The sequence below is a fragment of the Lycium ferocissimum genome, chromosome 10 (assembly GCF_029784015.1).
Source record: "Lycium ferocissimum isolate CSIRO_LF1 chromosome 10, AGI_CSIRO_Lferr_CH_V1, whole genome shotgun sequence".
In the NCBI taxonomy this organism is placed as follows: Eukaryota; Viridiplantae; Streptophyta; class Magnoliopsida; order Solanales; family Solanaceae; genus Lycium; species Lycium ferocissimum.
The window spans coordinates 49,609,843-49,634,226 of record NC_081351.1 but is presented as its reverse complement, the minus strand read 5'-3'; the positions used below and the strand labels follow the sequence as shown (position 1 = coordinate 49,634,226).

The 24,384-nt window shown below is 35.4% G+C and overlaps 3 protein-coding genes across 3 annotated transcripts; 1 reads left to right on the top strand and 2 right to left on the bottom strand.

Annotated features, from left to right (window-relative positions):
- Positions 1-5,001: 5,001 nt before the first annotated feature.
- On the top strand, positions 5,002-13,502 carry LOC132034189 (F-box protein 7). The gene is made up of 11 exons (XM_059424469.1): positions 5,002-5,194; positions 6,789-6,875; positions 7,060-7,172; positions 7,996-8,112; positions 8,201-8,297; positions 9,275-9,348; positions 11,018-11,071; positions 11,171-11,272; positions 11,454-11,512; positions 12,329-12,539; positions 13,261-13,502. Exons 1-11 carry the CDS (start codon positions 5,185-5,187, stop codon positions 13,318-13,320), a joined length of 984 nt encoding a protein of 327 aa, XP_059280452.1. The 5' UTR covers positions 5,002-5,184; the 3' UTR covers positions 13,321-13,502.
- Positions 13,503-14,775: 1,273 nt separating this feature from the next.
- On the bottom strand, positions 14,776-16,093 carry LOC132034188 (F-box/kelch-repeat protein At3g23880-like). The gene has a single exon (XM_059424468.1). It carries the CDS (start codon positions 15,988-15,990, stop codon positions 14,911-14,913), a length of 1,080 nt encoding a protein of 359 aa, XP_059280451.1. The 5' UTR covers positions 15,991-16,093; the 3' UTR covers positions 14,776-14,910.
- Positions 16,094-20,042: 3,949 nt separating this feature from the next.
- On the bottom strand, positions 20,043-20,347 carry LOC132034985 (uncharacterized mitochondrial protein AtMg00860-like). The gene is made up of 2 exons (XM_059425306.1): positions 20,274-20,347; positions 20,043-20,208 (listed from the first exon to the last, which is right to left on the bottom strand). Exons 1-2 carry the CDS (start codon positions 20,345-20,347, stop codon positions 20,043-20,045), a joined length of 240 nt encoding a protein of 79 aa, XP_059281289.1.
- Positions 20,348-24,384: the final 4,037 nt, after the last annotated feature.

Sequence of the window (24,384 nt, the reverse complement as noted above, 5' to 3'; positions counted from 1 at the left end):
GATAAACATGAAGAAGTGCAGTACTTGCTCACGGTGCCATATAGAAAGCAAAATGATTAGCATGAAGAAAAATGGATCTTTTGGAAACTAAGTTTTACTACTTTCACTTAAGGGAAGGAGTAAATAGTATCAAGAAAATGAAGCTGTACTTTTAAAGTGACATAGAGTAAACAAGTTTGGAATGAAGTTGGTAATAAAGCCAAGAATTCTCCGACATAATGAGGCAAAGCTAATAAATTATTTTGCTCTAAGAGGAGAAGGAACAAACCTTGAAGAAGAAGAGCTAAAGTTTGAAGATAACTGCGATAACAAAAATCTGCAAAAAAAATAAAAAATTGTGATGTGCTCTGAGTTGAGAAGGTTGGCTTCTTATATAGGTGTCCAAAAGAGCTTCTTAATCCATTAGTCGCTGCAAGTAACTGTCTCCCCAAAAAAATAGGATTTGGTATGCCTAAAATTTAGGATACGAGTGAAGCAACGGGAAAAAAAAAGAAGAAGCAGCAAGTATCTTATTGGTGGACAAGGAGTCCAAGTGATGGAAGAGTTCTAAGAGAACTAAAAATCCTTTCTTTAAACGTGTATTTAAAAAAAAAAAAAAGGCACCCAACGTTTCAAATTACCAATCAGTTTTGCATAAGCTACATTCTTTGTTAGCAAGACCCAAGATTAAAGTAATTGGGCCAGCAGTCCACTAAATCCGCTAGACAAAAAAAAAAAAAAAAAAAAAAAAAAAAAAAAAAAAAAAAAACGTCTCAAGTCTCTAAATGTGTGTTTCATCTTTTATTGTACTTCAAGCCTAGTCTAAAAAAAATAAAAAATAAAAATCAAATACGACAAGTCTTGAAGTAGGGGGCATTTGTAGTCATTTAAACTTTATTGGATTTAAATCAGTATATTAATTTGGACTATATTAAATTTAAGAAAATAGTTCAAATAATGTGGCTATGGTTGGATTAATCATCTAATCTTAAAGATATTGAGCTAGTCCATTTGATTGGGCTCCAAATGATGAGTCCACTTTAATAGGCTGAGGTCCGGCCGTCTTGAAATGCAAGCCCGCGCCACGTATCAAATGAGGTGGCAATCCAAGTCAAATTAATGGGCCAATGAAATCATGCCAAGTGTATGGATGATATACTCTGACCAATCAAATGACAAGGCTACACCTTCCCTAAAAACTATAAATAGGGGTCCTCATAACTCATAAAAGGGGGAGGAATTAAGAACAAGAAGCAAGAATAGAGCTCGTGGATCAAAGTCTACATATTTCTCTACAAGCTACAAGTTCAAGCATCCAAGCAATCAAGTTCAAGATTAAGAACGAAGACAAATATCAAGGCATTCAAGATCAAGTTACTTGTTCGTGGCAAATTCCAAATCCAAATTCAAATACGAAGATTCAAGATCAAGCTCTTGAATCTAAATCAAATTCAAGTTTCAACATAGTTTGCATTATTGTTGGAGAATCAGAAGATTATATAGAGATTGTAACTCTCAACATACTTGAAATCAAACATTACATTTTGTTACTCAATTTTCCTGTCTTGATTATTTATTTTTCTAAAGACTCGGAAATTTGTTGGTTACAAAGTCACTTCTCATTTTTCATCAATCTATTAAGTTCATCTTGGTTTTGTAAACAAAATATATTGAGATAAAAAGCCTTGCTAGAAAATATTAAATGAGTGTTGATTTTTTTTTTCTGAAATTACTTTGGAGTGAACTCGTGAGATGTTCGCCTAGGTATTTTCTCTTAATAAAATAGAGTGAAATCTTTAATTTGTACTCTATGTATATATTTGATACAGTGAAATTCTTCATCCTTGTGATTTGACATAGATGTAATTGGCCAAATTACGAAAATCGGTACCCTATTTTCTGTTGCCATCATACCAAATTATGGAATATGTTACTACCATCTCGATTATGTGGAAATATTTTGGACTATAAATAATAAATGTCACTTTTCATTATTCCTCAAGCTTATATTGCATTTTTCTTGGCTTTGATAAAGAGAGTTTCTAAGTTGAACTTAACGAGCGTGTCATTATCCAATTTGTTCTAACAGTGATTGACATTTAACTACTCCGTCGAGCGAACCACCAAAATAGAAACAACTCTAAATGATCAATGAAAAAAACGTTCTGAAATTATCTTATATTGTTTCGTTAGTAATGTTATTCTAAACAAATTTCATAACTTTAAAAAAAATTTATATTCGATTATATTTTTTAATCAATTTAACTTTTCAACCATTGTCTTATAATTTTCTCTTCCACTACATATAATATATAGATCAAATTAATTTCTTAAAATTTCTATTCAATCAAATATCATAATATAAAGGGCAAAGGTGTAAATATACCTCTCAACTTTGCGATTTAGAGCATATATATCCCCTGTTAAAAAAGTGGTGCATATATACCCTTTTCGCTGACAATTTTTTTAAAAATCATTTAGCTTATTTTATAATTTAAAAAGTGTCATGTGACTTTAAAAAAATAGTCTACCCATTTTTTTAGTAGACTTATTTTATTAAAGCCACATATAATTTTCTTTAGTGAGTTGTCCGGTTGGTTTTAAAAAAAATATATCCGTGCTTTTAAGAAAAAGTAAGTCCACCTATTTTTTAAGGCAATATACATCAAAACCCCCCCGAACTATACCCGAAAAGTCGATATCACACCTAAACTATACGAACGACCTATTACACACCTAATATATGAAAAAGTGATATTTTTTACTCCCTGAGAGTTGTATGACCAGTTGCACTAGGGGAGAGTGTACACACTCTCTCTCATCAAATCCAGCGTTTGCCCGTCATTTTTCCATCACCTTCACCCACTAATCTCCGTCACACCACCGCACCAACCCCCAAATGTTCACCGCTACCATCGCCAATTAACCCCGACCAACAAACCACCATCTCCTTTACCCCAAAACCAACCCATCTCCACCCAAACCACGCTTTGCCATCCCGTCACCACCCATCTTCTTCGATATTCAGAACATACCCTTCACCGTCTCCACCTTAACCACCAAAAACCCCAACACTATTGTTCATCCCATCACCGTTTCCATTTGTACGGAAAATTCACCACAAAAAACCACCTAAACCATCACTACCACGGAAAACCTACAAATTGGCATAAAATGGATCTAAATAGAGTCTGTGCAAATGGTATTTGAGATTTCATATCATTGAGCGCAACTAGCTTGGAATTTAGTTGCTTTTGTCGTTGAAAGAGAGCACATATTTGGTAGGACAGAGATTTAATTCAAGTAAATTTACATGGAATGAGTGAATGTGAATTGCAAATGGGTGGTGGTGGGTGTGGGGATTTTTCCGGTGGGCTGGTGGTAGGGGTGGGTTTAAGATGATGATAGGGGGTTGTGAGGGGTGGGGATGAAGAAATTGCACGGACGACCCTTCAACGGGCAGTGAAGAAATTGCACGGACGGCCCTTCAATGGGCAACAATGAAGAATTGCATGAACTGCCCTTTGGGGTTGGTGGGAAGGTGGAGGAGAAGGGGTGGGTGGGGAAAATGAGGGGTGTGGTGGGGGTTTAAAAAAATTGAATTTCACAATTAAAAAATAGGAAAAATAAATAATATATAATTAAAACGCGCCTCTTTTTTTTTTTTTTTTTTTTTTTATAAATATTGTGCCACATCAGCTCTCAGGGAGTAAAAAATATCACTTTTTCATATATTAGGTGTGTAATAGGTCGTTCGTATAGTTTAGGTGTGATATCGACTTTTCGGGTATAGTTCGGGGGGGTTTTGATGTATATTGCCATTTTTTAAACAAATCAGACCCCAATCATAAAAAAAAATTGACACGTGGCTTTCAAAAAATAAGTCTACTAAAAAGTGGGTAGAATTTTTCTTTTTAAAGCTAAGTGGTATTGTTTTAATTAAAAAACAAGCTAATTGATTTTTTTTTTAAAAAAAAAACTGTCAGCGAAAAGGGTATATTTGCATTATTTGTGTAACGGTAGAGGTACATATGCACCATTTTTTTAATGAGAAGTATATTTGCTCTAAAAATTACAAAGTCGAGGAGTATATTTGCACCTTTTCCCTAATATAAAATTAAAAAGTGGGGGCATCAATTATAGCAATGGCTAATCCTCTATACTAATTATCCTCCCAATTTTTATTTCTTATATTTTCTATAGGCCTTTGACGATATTTCCTTGCATCTGACAAGGAAAGGAAAATTGTTATCATTGATAATACCACACCTCTCAGATTTTGCATGAAAAATACTACACTCCATATAAAAGAACCCAAAAAAAGAAAAACAAAAAAACTAATGGTCAGAAGTGCAGCAACCCGGCATAAAAAAGAAAGGGTTAATAACCCTTTTGGTCCATCAACTGTTCTTTTGAATAAGCATATTTAATCTTAAATTAATAAAAATGTACACTTTTGATTCCTTTGCTTCTGAATATTCACAAATTTAGCATTATTATCTCGTTTCTCCATTTAATTACCCAACATATTATGTAAAGCTTGTATTGTTACTCCATAGTTGATGGTAATATAATTCTAAAAGTAGTTCAAATACAATATACTTCTTGGCCATGAGAATTTTTCACTTTTTTCCTGAAAATTATTTCACTTTATTTGAAAATCAATATTTGGCCATGAAAATTCCAAATACAACTTGAAGTTATATTTGAAATTTAAAAAACACCAAAAATATTATTTTCACTTTCAACACATTCAAACAATCAAATAATACATTCAAACAATCAAATATTCCTTACAAAAACTATAACCAAACACAACTCCATCTTCAACTCTAACTTCAAAATTCCAAATAAAATGAAAAATATTTGGTTTTCATGGCTAAACGCCTACTAAAAGTACACATGTCATTAATTGAAGGTAAAAAATGCTTCGTCATGTATCACAATGACCAAAATAAAAATAAAAATATAATTTAGGGACCAAAAATCCTAATTATCCAAAGAGAAAAGAGGACTGTGACCGGGCAAAGAAACAACAGTTAGTCGGTGTTTGGGTAAACGCCTAATATAAATTGGTAAAATTCATTTCCTCTAAGATTTTCCCCTTCTCATTTCTTCCTTCAATTTCCATGTATATCCAAATTGTGGAGGAACACAAACAAAATCTTGTATTTTCCTCAAATACAACATTCAAAATCAAGAAAAATGTCTTCAGGTAAGCTATGAAATTCTCCAAAAATGTTACCTTTTTTCTCAATTTCATAATTATTGTGTTCTAGAATTGGTGTTTACCATTTGGGTTTTTGTAAATTCAAATTCTTTGGTTAAACTCTTTCTTGGATTTTGGGTTATTTATAGGGTGTTTGGATTGGCTTATTTTAAGCTCTTTTCTACTTTTTGTGCCACTTGAAAAAGATAAAAAGTGCAAAAAAGTACCCCTCTGTCTCAATTTAAATGTCTTAGTTTGACTGGACATGGAGTCTACGAAATAAAGTGAGATTTGTGAATCTTATGGTCTTAAATTAGAAATGTGTATAGTTCTTTACATCTTGTGGCCTAAAACTTATCAAAACTTATTAAACATTGAAGGATACACTCTTTTTGGAACAAAAAGGAAAGTAAGATACTTAACGGAGGGTGTACCAAATAAGCCAAAAGCAAAAAGTTGGGTATGGTTTTTAGCTTATAAGCTAATTTTAAAAAGCCAATCCAAACACCCTCTTACTCAATTGATAAGAATTCTTAAAGGTGGAAAGGTATGAATTTAACTTGAACTTCAGAAGTGTTGCTATTACTTTATCAAAATGATCAGTTTTAGTGGATTTACTCAATGGAAGTCTGAATTTTTAAAACCAAAATGAGGAAAGTATAATTAAAGAATTTATTATTATATTGTTGGGGTTTAAATCTGAACTTTGTTAAGTTTTTATAGTAATTTGATTGTCCTCCATTTCCCATTAAAAACAATTTAATACAGGTCGACTGTGAATCTTTGGTTGTTTGTGATTGAGAAACTCAGTTGTATGGTAGTGAAGTTCAAATTTTTAGTTGGATTTTTCTGGTGTTTCAAGTTATCAAAAAAGGGTATTAATTGCTGGGAAAAGTAACAAAACAGTTAAGCAATTGTTTTAAATATTTGTGTTGCTTATTTTTATATTCTTTTCAGCTTTTGTTGTATCATATAGTGTATTGTGTTGTGCTCGATGGGGCTGAAATAGACCATGGTAGACACGATTAAAATCCCCCAAAACACTAGGTGATTAGTATGTATCCAGTGGATTAGTTGAGGTGCGAAGGGGTCTGATACTACTGTTTTAAGAAAAAAAAATTGAGGTCTGTTTATGTTCAAATCTATTATAAATAAAAGAGCAGACTCATGTATATTTTTGCCGGTCAGCATTTTGATAAATCTTTCTGCTCTCTACTCATTGCTCATTTGAGAAGTTGATATCATTGATTCAGTAGTGATTTTATGTGACTAACCCAATCTTGCAATAATTTTCCTTAGTTTTTTTAGCCTTATATTACTAATATTTTTAAGTTCTTTGAGTAGTGGAAGTATTTGTTTCTAAATTATGCAGAAACTGTAGGTTTTTTTTCAATCTCTATGTTTTTGTTTTTTTGCCTCAGTTTACTGGTTTCATGAGTAAATCTGTTTAGTCTTGTCACCTGAGGGTTGATCAGCTTTCGGTAATTTTGTTATACCAACTTCTTGGGTTAATTACACAACTAGAAAATTGTCCTTTTTGGTGTTGTCATGTTCTTGTAGTTTTGGTTATTAGTCATTGAAAATGGCTCATATCTTGCAGATTACACAGTGGAACTTGCTGTGGAACTTGAAACTGCTGCACGGTTGAGGGCTTCTCGGTTCATTGTACCTCAAAGGCCATGGCTTGGTATTTTCTTAGCAGTTTGCCATTGTTTTCTTTAAGCACCTCACTCCTATTTGTTACAAAATTCCTTGCTCCTAGCTGTATAAAATTTAATCATTTCTTGGATTCTTTTTATTGACATTTGGTTTTTGATGATGAATTTGTGTGGAACGGACTAATTTCAACTCACCTTGCTTTTCTCTTTCAGATTTGTATGGGATTAATGTTAGACCTGTCGCTCCTTTTGGAAGTGCTAGTAGCAAGCAGTTTGTTGATCCTGCATTGATACACCGGGTACTACCTGATGAACTGCTTTTTGAGGTATGCCTTTCTGGATGTCGATTAATTTTTACTCTTGTAATCTTCTTATCGGCATGTAAATATTTGGCAAGTGCTGGAAATGCTTTGTTACGCTGGGAAGCTGAAGCATATTGATAAGACTTATAACAGAGCTGATTTTGCTAAATTAATTATTAGGTATCAGAGGTATGAGCGGTATTTTCTTTTATAAATTGGAAGAAAAAATTAACCAGAGAGTAAGGTATTTGTGGCTGTTTTGGGTTACACGTACATTTTTATAAGGTAATATTCAGCTATCCTCCCTATGCACAACTTCTTCTTTCATGCCCATGCAAAAATTAGTGGATTCTATGTGGAGACCTGTGTTGTTATTTTAACATCTGCATGAAGCCTTTTTTCCCCTTTAATTCTTCTAGGAGCACCTTTAGTAGAAAATTTGGATGTCATCTCTTTCTTTATTGGAGACTAGGCATGTTGGACTCTATCATCTCATTGTAGTACCCGAGTCAAGCTTTACAGCCAAGCATAACGGTGACCTTTTCGTTTGATTCCTTTTATGGCTGGTTAGCAGGTTTTCATGGAAGCTTAACTAATTAACCTTCAGCCCCCCAACTCCACCCCCCTCCTCTCCCTCCAAAGTTCTTGTTGTTTCCCTTCTAGGGGGTGGGGTGAGGTTACATATGTGGAGAACTAAAGGCAATCAAATATAAAGTGCTGATGTCTGCTTGAGAAAAAACTAAGCTGTTTGTAGATTGAAAAATTGGCTTTTTAGTCTTCCCTTCCGATCTCTATAGCTAAGGCGATGAAGTTGGCAACTTACTACGATATGATTGATGTTATGCAGATCTTCTCAAGAATGACTCCATATGCCATGGGTAGGGCAGCTTGTGTTTGTCGAAAGTGGAGGTATACAATTCGGAACCCTGTATTTTGGCGCAATGCATGCCTAAAGGCTTGGCAGGTACCATTGTTACTGGATCTGGTTGTTTAATAGAACAACTAGTAAGACTGATTACTGATCATTAGAAATTGTGCCTCTTTCTTTGAAGATTGCCGGAGTGGTAGAAAACTATAAGGTCCTTCAGTTGAAGTATGGTGGTTCATGGAGAAAAATGTGGCTTTTAAGACCAAGGATTCGCACAGACGGTAAGATATAGTTGCACAATTACTTCGAAATATACTATAGTTACACCTGTTTCTATGACAAGAAGTTCCTTATTAATTGTAAAATACTTTAGGAAAATTATTATTTTGTGAGGGAGAGCAGCTTGAGGATGTATAGGGATGGTTGGCTATGTTTTTTCTTTCATGGGGGCGCTGCAATTTTATGAATCCTGATTCTTTATTTTGGTGACAAATGAAATGGATACTTTTCTCAAGACACTAGTATGCCGATACTTTAACGTCTGATTGTTACTTTTAAAAAAGACTGGCGACCACGTATTGTAAAATTCTCAGATTATTCGTTATTCTAAAGCTGAATTTTGGATTATCCTTAAATCAGATCTGTTATTTGGTAACTGGTCGCTGGATTAATACGAGTCGTTTATGTATTCTGGAAGAACCTCAAGTTTTCAAGACCTACGCCTAAATGGTGCATCACGTGTAAGAGAAATTATGGTACCTATTTGTATGTGTTTCTGAAAAACAGTAGTTTTTGATAAACATTTCGACATAGCTTTCTACTAAAGAATAATGGTAAGAGTTACGAGTTGCTGAACAATCGAAAACAAGAGTTAAGAGTTGCTGATTCACCATTTTGGAAATTCTGGTTGCTCCTAGTAGCATAATTAGAATTTTAGAGCATTCAGTATTTGGGAAAAGCTGGAATAAAGTTTTTGATGAAGTGTCTTAAATCTGGGTATAGTGTAATGGTAGGGATGTAGCGACTGTATTTTCCAAAATAAATTTCTCTATGAACAATATACGACATAAAGTGGTGTACCACATACCAAGGTATTCGTCTTAAATTTACTTATCCCATCTGAGCAAGAGAACAATTTTTTTCCTATCAGTATGTTTCTGTTATAGCCTGTAAAAAATTTGGTTTATTTGTATCTATAAGTCTAAGTTGAAAATTTTGAAGGTAGTAAGCGGTCTTGACTTTTTAATTTTTTTCACAGGTATTTATGTCAGTCGAAACACATATATTCGTGCAGGAGTAGCTGAGTGGAAGATCACTAATCCAGTTCATATTGTATGTTTATTCTTGTTCTCCGCGTAGTTAAACTTGTCACACAGTTCTTGATTGCATGTTGAGAGATGAGCTAGTGCTGGTGAATACTGGATGATGCTTGTAGGAGAAAGCAAATTGTGCATTACACTAATTCATCTTTTGCCTAGTAAATTTCATGAAGGAAGAAAGTTTAGAAAAGTTGACAAATTAGACAACTACAACTTCCTCTTTTTCTTAGGATAGGGAGGTTCCTAGGTCATCAGAGCTAGGAGCTTAGTAAATTATTGTTTCTTATTTCTCGTAAAGGTTTATGATCAGTTGAGCCATTGCTGTACCCTCAACCCCAGAAGGAAGAGAGAGAAAAAGGAAAGGTGCTTTGGTATGGGTTGAATATGTCTGGGAGATTTTATCTTTGAGGGAATCAATTTCTGATCAGTGCTGCTTGTTGTAAGTTATTGAAGATTTTTTTGTCCAGAAAAGTATTTACATCAAATGGAAAAAAAGAACTTGCATCACTAAATGGCAGATCATTTTCCTCTACAACTACCCTTTTCTTTCTTGAACTACTTTTTTATTTTTATTTTGGGGTGGGTGGGTTGGTGGGTGTAGAAGAATGCTACTTATGTGGATTGAATTTTTCACCAAGGTGGAAGATGCGGGTGTGCTCACCAAGTGAAGCTTCACATATACAATGGAAGGTGAGGTATAGATGTGAATAGTAAGGGTTCTCTACGTAGAACGTCATCAAATGAGAGACCCTTTCTCCATTTCCCACCTTCCTAGTAATATCTTGTGCCACAATGTTCTTTATATCCAACCAAATGTCAAGACCCAAATTTAGGGATGAATGATCGGCACCCCACTAACTACTCCTGTCAAGCAGACCACTAAACTCACAACTGGTTAACTTCACAAAGATAGGAAAATACTGTAAACTGGCAATCATAATCAAACATACTGCATAACACTGAAATATCTGAATATAAGTCTCAACTGTAAAGTGTAAAACAACAGTCCACGTATCCCAACCACACTGCTAACTGGCTAAGTCTGAAACTAGTGATGAGCCATCTAGACAACATAAGTGCTACATAGGTCTACGGGACATACCTCTAATAAAGGAAAGACTTGTAAAACATATAGAAGCTCCCACCGAAAGACGAGCGGGAGATGTTGAAGAGGGTGCAAGATCTAGCTGGTGGTACCAAACTCAGTTGTGCCTGTCTCTGCACCAAAAAAAATAAGCAGGCCTGAGCGAGCTGAGCACATGTCGCAATACTTAGTAAGCCTACTGAGTGCTGGGACAAGATTTAAATAGAACATGAAATGCACAGGTAGCCCGAATACATTTGAAACTGAAATCTCATACTAAAAACTGAAGATAATTGATAACTGAAAACTCTAAAGCATAGAATGCAGCTAAACACTGAATAATTCCTAATACAATCATAGTTGTGGGCTACTATAAGTAGACCGACTTGTTCTGCCTGGAACTCCAGAAAGCTGAAAGTTATGGGCTACTTCAAATAGATTTGTTCTGCTTGAGGATGTTTCCCTCATCTGATAAAACCGATCTTTGGATTCTAAGCAGAATTCACCTCTTCGAGTGTGTTTAGTTTCCTCCCATTGCTTTCTTTTTTTCACTTTGTCGTCCATGGCATTTAATAACATCACAATTCTTTGATTGTAGGTGTGTTACTATCGCTATATGAGATTTTATCCATCAGGCAGATTCCTTTATAAGGTATTAATCAGTGGTTGTTCAGCTCTTTTGACATACTAGAAGGTCTTTTCACGTTCTTGCTATACCTGGTTTATAACTTTTGTGGTTTTTTTTAACTAGAATTCATCACAAAAAGTCAAAGATGTTGCAAAATACCTGAACTTCCGTGCCTCAAGAGCTGATTGTGTGTTTAAGGGGAATTACACTCTATCAGAGGATAAAGTAAGTCAAATCTAATCTTCGCATGTAACTCAATTTGATTTTTGGCAGCAATTTGGTTATATACGGTCAAATCTAAATAGTGGTTCATTCCTCCTTGGTTAAGTTGGTAATGCATTTGGCGTGTTGTTGATTTATGTGAAGATAATTTTGAACAGACAGCTCGCTGCTCTCTCACTTGCAGGTTGAAGCTGCTCTTTTGTACCCTGGAGCGCGTCCAACTGTGTTGAGATTCCGTTTAAGGTACTTTATGACAGGACAATTTATTTGTATTTTGAGTTCTTATGCTGAGCTCTCGTAAACTAAATCATTGAAAGTTTGGGTGCTTCTTCTCTGGCCCTTTCAAAGTCACCATATTAGTTCTTAAACTTTTCTCTAAGTGGAACTAGCTTTTAAGCAAAAGAATAATAAAAATGACCATCTGTAAGCTTGCAAACTCAAGCTATATATTGATGCCAAGTGTAAAGTTGAGGATCTTTAAACTCAAATTCGGAAACAGCAGGCTATCTTTTCAGATCCTATTAACTCTAGAAGTTAAGATGTGCATTTTGACTAAATGTGAACACTTATGACAGTTCCCACCTTATTCTTTAGTGCAAGCAATGCTGGCAAATTTTCATCCTTGCGATGAACCATCTTAGCAGGTTTCTAAATGTAATGTGCGGATTTTTTGGTTGCTAGTTGCTGGAATTTCTCTTGTAGATTAAATGAACAATTAATACCTGCGGGATTTTCATGGAGTAGTCTTAAAAGGTTCCAAACTTCTGTGAACATTCTGCTATTTTTCACTTGCAGATGACATTTGCGTTTCATATATATATATATATATCAGTTATAGTAATTTATTTTGTCACTCCAATCACTACATTACATGTAAAGTTTAAATTATATTTACCTGATAAATATGTGAAGTTTGAATTATATGATAAACCTGAAGTTTGTGGTGTAGAGTGAAAATTATGTAGAATGTTCACGAACCTATAATGCTGGTTTCTCTATTTGGTATAATTTCTATATTCTACCTTGTATAATTTATGTATGACATCACTTTTCGATTAGGTTGAGGGGTACAATCCAAGGTGCCAATAACAGAATGGATCTACTTGCACTTCTTACAAGTGGTGTGAATGATAATGAGGTTAATGGCCCCGAGGAAGACGTTCTTGGGGTTGTCGAGAGGTGGGGAGAGGATGAAACACATAATCCAGATGTTCCAGCAATCTCACACAAGAGGGGTCTAACACCTTTTGTCTTTATTCCATTTGAGGAGGTGAGTTTATCATTCACATTTGTGCAAAGGAGTCCCTTTTTATGTCAAACAAAAACGAAAATCCAATTTCACCTCTAGCAATTAGTATGTCTAATGAGCCAATTTTAATAGGTGGCAAATTTCTTTTTATGATTGAATGTGATGTGGTGTCTTCTAGTTGAAAAAAATAGTTTCTTCTATTTGAAGCTTGCACTATATTTATGTATAATCTTCAACAGCTGATATAGGTCTTATACCAAATAAGTAAAAGAAAAATTGGCTGAGTCACTTGGCATTTTAATTCTATCAGAAGATACAAGAATATTTGGTTTCTTCATTATTCAAATATCCAAATCAGCTGTGCTACATATAGATGCATTGAGTCGCTACTGAGTGTCCTATCTAATTAGGATATCTCCTCCTGGCTTGCCTACAATGTCTAGCGATTTTCATCATTATGTTTGTTGTTTACAATCTTGATGATTTTAGCTCTATTCGATGCTATGAACCATGAGCACCAAACCATTACTTTATTTTCCATTCACTAGAATTAGTTTTAATTGTTTCATGCTTTCATCCTTGATAAACGATCCGTATTTAACATCTTCTATCGTGTGATTATGCTGGAATCAACTTCTAAATTTTTCTGTTTGATAGAGATTCCAGATATTTAGCATTTCTATCACATGCACATATGATTGAACACTAACACTTTGCTTCTTATCCTTTTTCCTGTATATAGGTGGAAACTTCAGTTCTGAACCTCCCTGTGGAAAAGATGGATTATTATGTTCCTGGTTAAGAACTGGAACTGATAGACAATCCATTGGCTGTAAATATGTAATACTGCTGTTGTTTGCATCTCTTTTATTTTTGACATCTATAATTGAAAAGTTATTAATTTGTTGCGAGCAGGTTTCTATCGAGCGATAAAAGACAAGTGTAGTATTGTCTCTGTTTGTATAATATATGGCAGTTTGAATATGTTCAGGTTGGAATCTGTTTAAGTATTACTTTTGCGGAAATGGGAAGTGGCATGGTATTACCTTTTTTAAATGTGAAGCTCCACAAAAAGTGGATGGTTTGAGCAGCTCATGTCACTTGATTCCCCAGTGTGGTAACTACATAGGGATCTCTTGGTTCGCGGATAAGTGAGATCATTGGTTATAATATTTCTTCTGTTTCTCTCTAGATTTGAATGAAGTATCTACTGTTTCCAAATTTTAACATTCACGGCATTGAAAATGTGAGGACACCAGAAAGTCGTGCGGACGCGCCTTTACTTTACATCCGTGAGTGTAGAGCTGCTATTGAGTTTTGTTGCTATTTCTACTGTATTTGTAGAGCTGCTACTGCTGATTTTCTTCTGTTGTTCCTCTTACCCTTGGACAGCTACATCCTTATTTTTCTAGCTAGAACTAGAATTGGCAAAGCATAAAAGTATAATAAGCAGACTATGTCAGTCTATAAACATATGGTGGTGATACGCGGATAGTAAACAAAATAGCAGGTAGCTAGGTTCGAATAACCTATTATTGAGACCAAACATAAATGTTTTTTACTTAATTCTGACTGGGAAGTCTTGTTAAAACACTTGATATTGAAATAGCAGGGAGAAAAGTTAAGTCTACCACTATGAGATCAAAACGTTAGTGGTCTTGACTTGATTCTGACTTTTAAAACTGACGAGAACACTTGATCACTGCAGCAGGATAAAGAGATGAATGTTCCATCTGAACTTTCTTTAGCTGTCCTTTTGTGATGTTACAGACTCTGTGCTCCCATAGTTTTGTATTTTTTATAGGTTCTGCTAATTTTCTAGAGATGATGGTCAACACATACCCCAATTATTAGATGTTCTCTTTTCCTATATGATTAGATGGTGACTTTCAACCTTTTTATTAAAAATTGGTAAGGTACAAAAGTTGTCAATTTCAAACCTTTTCAGCATATAAAGCCCTCTTAGGGGGACCCTTCTTTGGTATAAAAGTCAGGTATAACTTCTTACTAATTCATAGGGACTTGGTCTATGAATCAACTGATGCACCAAGAGCTTCATACATTACTTTGAGAACTTTAGGATAGACTAATATTCCAGCAGATCTATGGTGCAAGAGCTGCATCCCTTATTCGGACTGTAAAGGCATGTTCATTAAGGTCTATTTCGAATAATGATGATGGTAAAAGTACACGAAGGGGTCATAGCCACATTCATAAGTCTGATTTGCACATAACTCACAAAATATAGAAATTCCAGTACATTGATCTACTTTCTTTCCATGTTAAGTTTCAGAAAAATGATAAGGAAGCAGCTGTGTGGCATCAGGAGCACAGTCTCGCCTGTCTCAACGATCAGGCTGGGGACTGTTACTACCTCTTAACATTTGAGTCCCTAGAAATATGAACTGTCCAAACATATTAACGCCATGGCATTCTTGGAATCTTCGGATATATCAGCTACGGAATGTACTGTAACAAACTGTTTCGTTTTAGGATAATAGATGAAAAGTTGTTGATTCCACTGCCCGTGAAAGAGAATTTCACCATTTTTACCGCGCCACAAAGGCTTTCTATCTTGTACAAACCTTATGCAAATATTGGGCAAGTTGCACACGTTCATTAACCATTTCCAGCCGTCTTGTTCCATAGTCCATATGTCTAATTCTTTATAATGGTATGTTCCTCCATATAAACAAAGGCAACCCTTCAAACTACTCAAACCAAAGAAACCATTCGCACCTACAAATTCTGGTACAGAAAGCTTTTTCACTTCATCCGACTTCACGTCTAGGTATATGATAAAAGAAGTACTGCTATCTACATATTGGTTGATTAAACTCCAATTCAAAGACCAAAATACACAACCTCCCGTGCTAATCCCCTCAGAGCAACGATTATTAAATAGTTGTGCCGGACAAGGGAAACTTGTTTTCTTTGTCCAACAACTCTTATTCGAAGAGTAAACAACAGAAAACGAGCCACACATCAATATAACCTTGTACTCATCAAGATTCGAATCATAGCACAACCCACAAGCTTTAGGGCATCCATTCAAATAAGGACATGATTCAAGAACCCGATATTCTCTGGTAGATGGATTCCACAAAACATACTCTTTGTAATCCTTAAAGCCTTTTAAAAGTATCAAACCATCACATGAGCACAAGATTTCAGCACATTGAAATCTTGGAAATAGTTGCTCTTCCATCAAACTGAATTCAGGACAACTTTCAAGGTCTCTAAACTGGACATGCCCAGTAATTCTTTGTAGCATGAGCTTTTCACGGCCCAACGCTTTGGATTGATCAAGTTGAGCTTTCTTGAATTTTTGTTCAGATAATATAGCATTCCATGATTTAGAAACAGATTCAAAACGTAACAAAGATTTAACTGGAAGCCTAGTAAGTATGGAAAATATGATCTCAAATGGAAGATTAATGGCTGGCCTCTCTTGTGCTTTCTTGTTTGACATGATTCTAATGTCTGTTATCGTTTGCTTTAGTTGGAGAAAACTGCTAGGTGGTATGTTGTAGTGGAGGGGTAAAAGGCTTTATTACTAGGGTTTTACTGCATATTAATATTTAGTTTTTGGGAAAATAACGATTTTAGCCCTGAGTTACTGCGCGTTTCTCTTTTCAGTCCTTCCTTGTATTATTCGACCCCATACAATTGGCCTTCAATTAAACCAAACGAGCTATTCAAGTCCTTAAAGCTAATGGAAGTTCAAATAAACTTAACAGCATGTTCTTTCGAAAAATAGGAAATTAAAAAAAAATAGGAGTAGCAATATAACCAATAGAGGATTGGAAAAGTCTCCAAAGCATAAGTTCCTTCGAAGTGATGTGAATCTAAGATTTACTCAGAAGAGAAAGACAGCAGGAAGTTACATGAAGATATAGCATGCACTGGGAAGAAATTCTTAAAATTATTTGTTTGCTAGTCTCTCCATATACAGTAAAACCTCTCTATAATAGTAGCGTTTGTTCGAAAATTTCATGGCTGCTATAATGAGGTGTTGTTATGTATGTATACTGATATTTGATGTTTATATCTCATTTAGCACTTATAAGTAAAAGTGCATGCAAATAATTTTTTTTCTGTACATTTTGTGTTATAAATGAAAACAATATACTTGTTAATTTTAAAATCTCAATTGATTTTCATATATCATTAATTAAAAATTGGAAAAATCAGTAAATTACTAATAAATCCATACTTAGTTGTATCATACCGATAAAGAATTAAAATCTAAGGAACATATGCATTTAATATTAATTGAAAAATTAAATATTTTAAGTTTGACGTAAGAATTCTACAATTGTAGGTTGATATCTTAGTGATAATATAACACTTGAATTGACGAAGAATTTTGTCCAAATTTTCAACAAAAAGGAATTCAATAGTTGTCTAAGAGCTTAACAATTGACTCTTCGTACTTAAATTTTTACTATGTGGATGATGTCAATGATGATTATCATAAATATTTTAATATTTTATTTTTATACATAATATATTCTTACAAAATATTATTACACAATATTTGAGTATAGCTGTTACAGAGATGTAATTTTATAAAGAGTGCACCACTATAATGAATGTCACTGCAGTTATAGGTAGAATGCTGTTATAAAGAAGTAAAATATAGCATGAAATATCGGTTCTGGAGAAAATCAAGCTGTTATAGTGAAATGTTGTTATAGAGAATGACAATTATAAAGAGATTTGACTGCACAACTTAATGAGATTTTGAGTGAATTTTGGAAAAGACTCATTAAATCTCGGTGAACGGAATTTTGGAAAAGACTCATTAAATCTCGGTGAACGAATTAGGCAAGGGACATTCCTATTGAGTATTAAGGTCGCTAATAAAAAAACTGACTAATTCATTAATTAATCACTTAAGAAAAGGATATGTCACTTATGAAAAGAGGTTATTTAGTGTTCTCGAGAGTCCCGTAATATTCTTAAGCTCTTCTTGACTCTCTCTCTCTCTCTTTTTTTTTTTTTAAGAAAAAATTTATGTTCTCAACTATTGAATTTGTAAGACTTTTTAACTTCTGTTAGCTTTTGGGACTAAAATATCACACTAGTTTAATTAAAGGTTAATAGTGCTTAGTCGGCTAATCCATGGATCAAAAACCAGATTAATGCAATAATATAGGGACTAAAACCACTATTTACCCTTTAATTTTTTTTCTTTTCTATTTATCTATATCTATATATTATTAAAAAGTGGATAGTTTGCTGTGATGATCCAGTTATGGATCTAAGCTAAATTCAACTGATAATGCAAAATTAAAGAATTTTGGGGCAATTTTCTGTATTTATAGCTAAAATGGAACTCAAATACAAGGAAATAAAATGCTCGATAAGATAATACTAAGTAAACTGGAAGTCCACCATAGTCTTCAATGATCTGTGAGGAAGAAAGGTGAAGAGAAATCAGATTTAGAAAGAGAGATAGAGAAAAGAAAGAAGAGAGGAAATCGTGAGGAAGAAGAAGAAGGAATGAAAATGACCTGTGCAATAATGAATATTCTCTCTCCTGTCAGGTTTGTTATAACTAACTACCAAGTGACGTGGCCAAATCGTGGCCCTTCTAGTTCATTAATCCCTCTTTTATTATAGCCGTTAGATCAAAATTGGTTGCCTTCTCTCCTTAGCCGAGATTTGATATCGAACCTCCATAGCAACACTTACTTAAACTTAATGGAATTAACAGCAAGGTCATCACAATCCCTCACTGCTTGGAAATAATCCTTGACCTCAAGGATTAATTATCAAAATCTGGGAACTTGGCCTTGATAAATTGGTAATCTTCCCACGTAGCATCCTCAGGAGGCAAGTTGGACCATTGGACCAAAATTCTAGTCACTGCTACATTGTTTCTTTTGATCATTTGCCTATGCAAGATTGCAATAGGCTTGATCAAGAACTGATCATCTTCACCAGTGTTAAGTTTGAACCACCACTCGATTGCCAACCTTCTTCTTGAGCAAGGATACATGGAAAATAGGATGAACCTTACTCTCTTGAGGCAGTTCTAGTCGATAAGAAACATTAACAATTCTTGCTAGTACCTTATATGGACCATAGTACGTAGAACTGAGCTTTAGGTTCCTTCTTAGAGAAAGGGAAGTCTGTCTATAGGGCTGTAACTTCAAGTAAACCATGTCTCCCACCTGAAACGCTCTATCAATTCTTCTTCTACCAGTATAGTACTTCATACGCTCTTGAGCTTTGTTCAAATTGTCCTTTAGAAGTTGTTGCATTTGTTGTCTCCTCATGATAGTGTCCTCAGCTGCTGGCACCACAATTTCTAGTAGGGTACCTAAGGACAGTTGAGGAGGTGAATACCCATACAAGGGCTCAAAAGGTGTACACTGCAAACTTGTATGGAAGTTGGTGTTGTACCACCATTCATCAGCCTGAAGCCAATGTTTCCAATGACTTGGCCTATTAGTAGTCATACACCTAAGGTAGTTTTCTAGGCACTTGTTCACCCTCTCAGTTTGGCCATCACTCTGAGGGTGATATGCAGTGTTGTAGTGTAACTGAGTGCCTAACAGCTTGAACAAAGCTTGCCAAAAATTACTGAGTAATATTCTAACCCTATTAGTAACAATAGTCTCAGGTGTGCCATACAGGCTATGCACCCTTTTCCAAAATAGATCAGCAACAGTTGAGGCAGTATAAGGGTGTGTAAGGGCAATGAAGTGCGCATACTTGGTCATTTTATCCACTACTACCAAGATCACATCCTTGTTTCTAGACTTAGGTAGTCCTTCAATAAAGTCCATACTAATATGACTCCAGGCCTGATTAGGAATAGAGAGAGGTTGCAGCAATCCTGGATAGGCTACATTCTCTTCCTTGCTCCTAAGGCAAATGTCACAGCTAGAGAAAATGCAATCACCATTTGCTTCATGCTTGGCCAGTAAAACAATGAAGCCAATCTTTTGAGTGTACCCAGCTGACCAGAGTGACCCCCTATAGGAGATTTATGGAAGGTAGTTATTAATTGGTTCCTGAGGCCACCATTAGCACCAATATACAACTTACCTCTTCCCCTGAGGACACTAGATGAATAATGCCATATGCTAGGACCATGTAGATCCACTGATACTTGAGAGGTGATTTCCATAGCTAAAGCATCCCCTTCATAGCTAGAGCTAATATCACCCATCTAAGAAGGAATAGAAATGCTAATAGCCATCAGCTGCCCATTATAGTGATCATTAGTGGAATCAGTTTCATGTTGCCTAGATAGTGCATCAGCAACTCTATTCTCATCCCCTTTCTTATACTTAACTTCATAATCTAATCTCAAAAGCTTGGTCATACCCTTCTGCTGGATTACAGAAGTTACCTTTTTCTCTAGTAAGAACTTCAAACTGTGATGATCAGTCGTGACCACAAAATGCTTAAGCTGTAAATAATGCCTCCATTTTTCTACTGCATTCAGAAGTGCCATATACTCCTTTTCATAGATAGATTTGTCTCTATGTTTTTGTCTTTAGTACCTTACTGAGATATGTAATGGGCCTTCCATCCTACATTAAGACTGCACCAATGCCTAGCATCAGTTTCTACCAAAAATTCCTTTAAGTAGTTTGGAAAACTTAGAACAGGAGTGGTGGACATTGCTCTTTTCAGAGCAATGAAGGCTAGTTCAGCTTCATGGTTCCACCTAAAAGAATCCTTCTTCAGTAAATCAGTAAGGGGCCTGCATATAGCCCCATAGTTTGAACATACTTTCCATAATAACCTGTTAACCCCAAAAATCCTCTGAGGGCCCTTAATGTTGTTGGCCTAGGCCAATCAACCATGGCCTGTATCTTAGAGGGATCAGTGGAGACTCCTTCTGCAGTAATTACATGGCCTAAGTACTCGACTTTGGGTTGGCCAAAGGAGCACTTAGATTGTTTGGCAAATAATGAATGTCGCCTAAGGGTGTCAAACACAACAATCAAATGCTTCACATGGTTTTCTAAGGAGAGACTGTAAACTAGAATGTCATGAAAGAAGACCAATACAAATTTTCTGATGTAGGGTTGAAAGACCTAGTTTATCAGTGCTTGGAAGGTTGCTGGCGCATTGGTCAAGCCAAATGGCATGACCTTAAACTCATAATGCCCCATATGTGTCCTGAAGGCGCTTTTTGTGCACATCTTCTATCTTCATTCTGATCTGGTGATAACCAGCTTTCAAATCCACCTTTGAGAATATTACAACACCATGTAGTTCATCTAATAAGTCATCCACAATAGGGATAGGATACTTATCTTTAATGGTGATGTCATTTAATCCCCTATAGTCCACACAAAACCTCCATGTACCATCCTTATTCTTGACTAGCAAGGCTGGTGAAGAAAAGAGAGACTGACTTTGTTGAATGATTTCATTGGTAAGCATCTCTTTAACTTGTATTTACAACTCATTTTTTTGATAATAGTTGTACCTATAAGGTCTCAAGCTAATAGGAAGGCTCCAGGTTTTAATGGTATTGAGTGGTCTAGTGTTCTAATGGGGGGTAATGTTTTAGGTTCAGCAAACACATCAGGATAGGACTTCACCACCTCATGTATTGTTTCATCCACCTGTTCCTGATCATCCTGCACCAGTGAGCTCATCATGAACAGGTGATCTATGAGAGCCTGGCCCTTTTTCAACATCTTGCCCATAGTCCTACTAGAAATCATATTGAGCTTGCCCTCGTCAGATATTCCATGTAACACCAACTTGTTGCCTTTCCTACCAATGGTGATGTAGTTTCTCTCATGGTCAAACTTGGTAGGATTATGCTTCTTCATCTAATTATTGCCCAAAACAAGATCACAACCACCAAAGGGAATAATAAGCAAGTTCTCATTGAATGGCCTCCCTTGCATCTTCCAGGAAAACCCTTTACAATGAGAAGTTGTCATGACATAGTTGCCATCTGCTATAGCTACCCTCACAGGTGGGCAATTGCTAGAATAGTATCCAGTTTCCTTGACAGTGTTCATGTCAGTGTTCGTATGAAAACCAAATGTGAGTAGCACCCTCGAATCAATCGATCGTCCTTTCTATTCTTCATAATGCCTCTTACTAGTATAGTGTTTACCCCTTGATTATCCCCAGTCAAAGCATTCAGGCACACAACCTCCATAATTTTCTGCTCTAATTCTCCTTCAATAACCAAATACTCACAAGCTGTAGAATCGAAGGCTCTGATACCAATTGTGATGATCCAGTTATGGATCTAAGCTAAATTCAACTGATAATGCAAAATTAAAGAATTTTGGGGCAATTTTCTACTTTTATAGCTAAAATGGAACTCAATTACAAGGAAATAAAATGCTCGATAAGATAATACTAAGTAAACTGGAAGTCCACCATAGTCTTCAATGATCTGTGAGGAAGAAAGGAGAAGAGAAATTAGATTTAGAAAGAGAGATAGAGAAAAGAAAGAAGCGAGGAAATCATGAGGAAGAAGAAGAAGGAATGAAAATGACCTGTGCAATAATTTTAGGTTTGTTATAACTAACTACCAAGTGACGTGGCCAAATCGTGGCCCTTCCAGTTCATTAATCCCTCTTTTATTATAGCTGTTAGATCAAAATTGGTTGCCTTCTCTCCTTAGCCGTGATTTGATATAGAACCTCCACAGCAACGCTTACTTAAACTTAATGGAATTAACAGCAAGGTCTGTTATACCCCATTTTAACCAGGTCAAAGCGGAGTACAACATATTGGTGATTCCTAATTATTTAACTTAAGGAGTCGCCACCTAATTATTTAAAGGGTGAATTAGGACACCTATTTTAATTAAGTAAATCCAAAATTAACTCCAATTAATGGTCTACTTAACTAATGTGATTCTAGGTAAGAGTTCTTTTAGGTTTCTTAGGAGAGAGAGGATAGAGATGGAGAAAATGGAAAATAGCGTGTTAAAATTATGGAAAAAGAAATTAAAAATTCTATTTGGTCAACATACGCATTTAATGCGGATTCAATTAGCTTGAAATTCGGGACAAGTGGGTCACTTCACAAAATGTGGAAGAATTCAAAGAAATTTCCGAACTTGGATGGATTCGGCTTTCACGTTTGGGCTAATTGCAAAGGGTTTTGAATTGCTCGTATAGGACAAGTTAATTAGCCGAATGGTTTCAACTTGTGGGTAGATTGGGCTATGATTTGGGCTACGTTTAAAGGAGCTATTTGGGCTCAATTTTTTGGATTGCTAGGCTCTTCTCAAATTCTTCGAGCTTAAATAAATTTTTTTCAAACTCATAATAACAAATATAATAATTAATAATAATAACCATAATATCATAATAATGCGAGAAATAATTATACTACTTATAGCCATAATAGCAAAAATAGTAGTGACGATAAAGTATTTGATTTATTAATAATTTAGAAGCTCGAGGAAATAAATTGGAAGAAAGGAGGGTCAAAATTGGGTGTCAACAACTTGTCCCTCTTTGACCGAAGACGAAGAAAGAGTTTTCGGGAAAAGACGTTGACGTAGTAGCCGATTTTGTCCCGACCATCAGAGCGGAAACACAAATTAAGAAAGGTATAGGGACAAAGCAATTTTTAAAAGGATTGTGGCCGAACTCTGGTTTCTGAGTTGCCTACATATCTCGGGTTGCACAAGAATCAGGCCATATGTAGTTCGAGAAGAACTATGGTACTTATGAATTAGGAAATAAGATTGATGCGAATCCTAAAATATTGCCTCAGTGTCGAATTATGATGACACTGGGTATTATGGTTGAGGAAAAGGTGTTTGAATTGAAGGAATCTGATAATGGATACGAGTTAACGTGGTCGTCAAGTTACACGTAAAGCAGGACATTTAAGAGTAAGCGAGCGGAGTTCAAGTAGACCCTTACTTTTGTTGGAAAGTTTGGTTCCTTCCCAACAAATTGCCCCAGTTAAAGTTCCACGTTGTGCAATGCTACCTGCTAAATCTGCTGCAAAGATCTAAGATACAAGCATTAGTAATAAATGAAAGCATTAAGATAGAATTCAATGAAAGCGATAAAAGTGGTGCAAGTGTAGCAATCAATAGAAAATTACTTCTAGATAAAATTAGTGCAGGTATAAAAATTAGTGCGAGATTAGTTGAGATGAAAACTAGTGCAACTGCGAGATTAATGCAAAAATATTTGAGATGAAATTAAGGTAAGTGCAAAATCGGTGTGCTTTGTAAAATTTAATATGTCCAATTTTAAGGTGGACATGCCCAAATAAAATAATTAAGTCCTATTATAAGGTGGATAGATCTAAATAAAATAATTAAGTCCTATTATAAGGTGGACAAACCCAAATAAAATAATTAAGTCCTATTATAAGGTGGACAAACCCATATAATTACTTAAGTCCTATTATAAGGTGGACAAACCCAATAATATTACGTCCGATTTTAAGGTGGACAAACCCAAATAAGTCCTATTAAAGGCGGACAGACCTAAAATGTTCAATTAAAGGCGAACGAGCCTAATATGTCCAATTAAAGGCGGACGAGCCTAATATGTCCAATTAAAGGCGGACGAGCCTAAAATGTCCAATTAAAGGCGGACAAGCCTAATGTGTCCTATTGAAGGCGGACGAGCCTAATGTGTCCTATTGAAGGCGGACGAGCCTAAAATATCCTATTAAAGGCGGACTAGCCTAAATGCGATGCTTGATTTATGATTACTAAAAAATTAGTGCAGAGCGAAGATCTTGATACGATGCTTGATTTGCAGTAGTGAATATCCATGGTGCAGTGAGGAGAGCTTGTACATTGCCTAGTTTGATAGTAGCAAATATTTCATGGTGCGATGCCGATAAATTGGAGATCTTCCGCCTTCTTTGCGCAATTTGGTTGCTA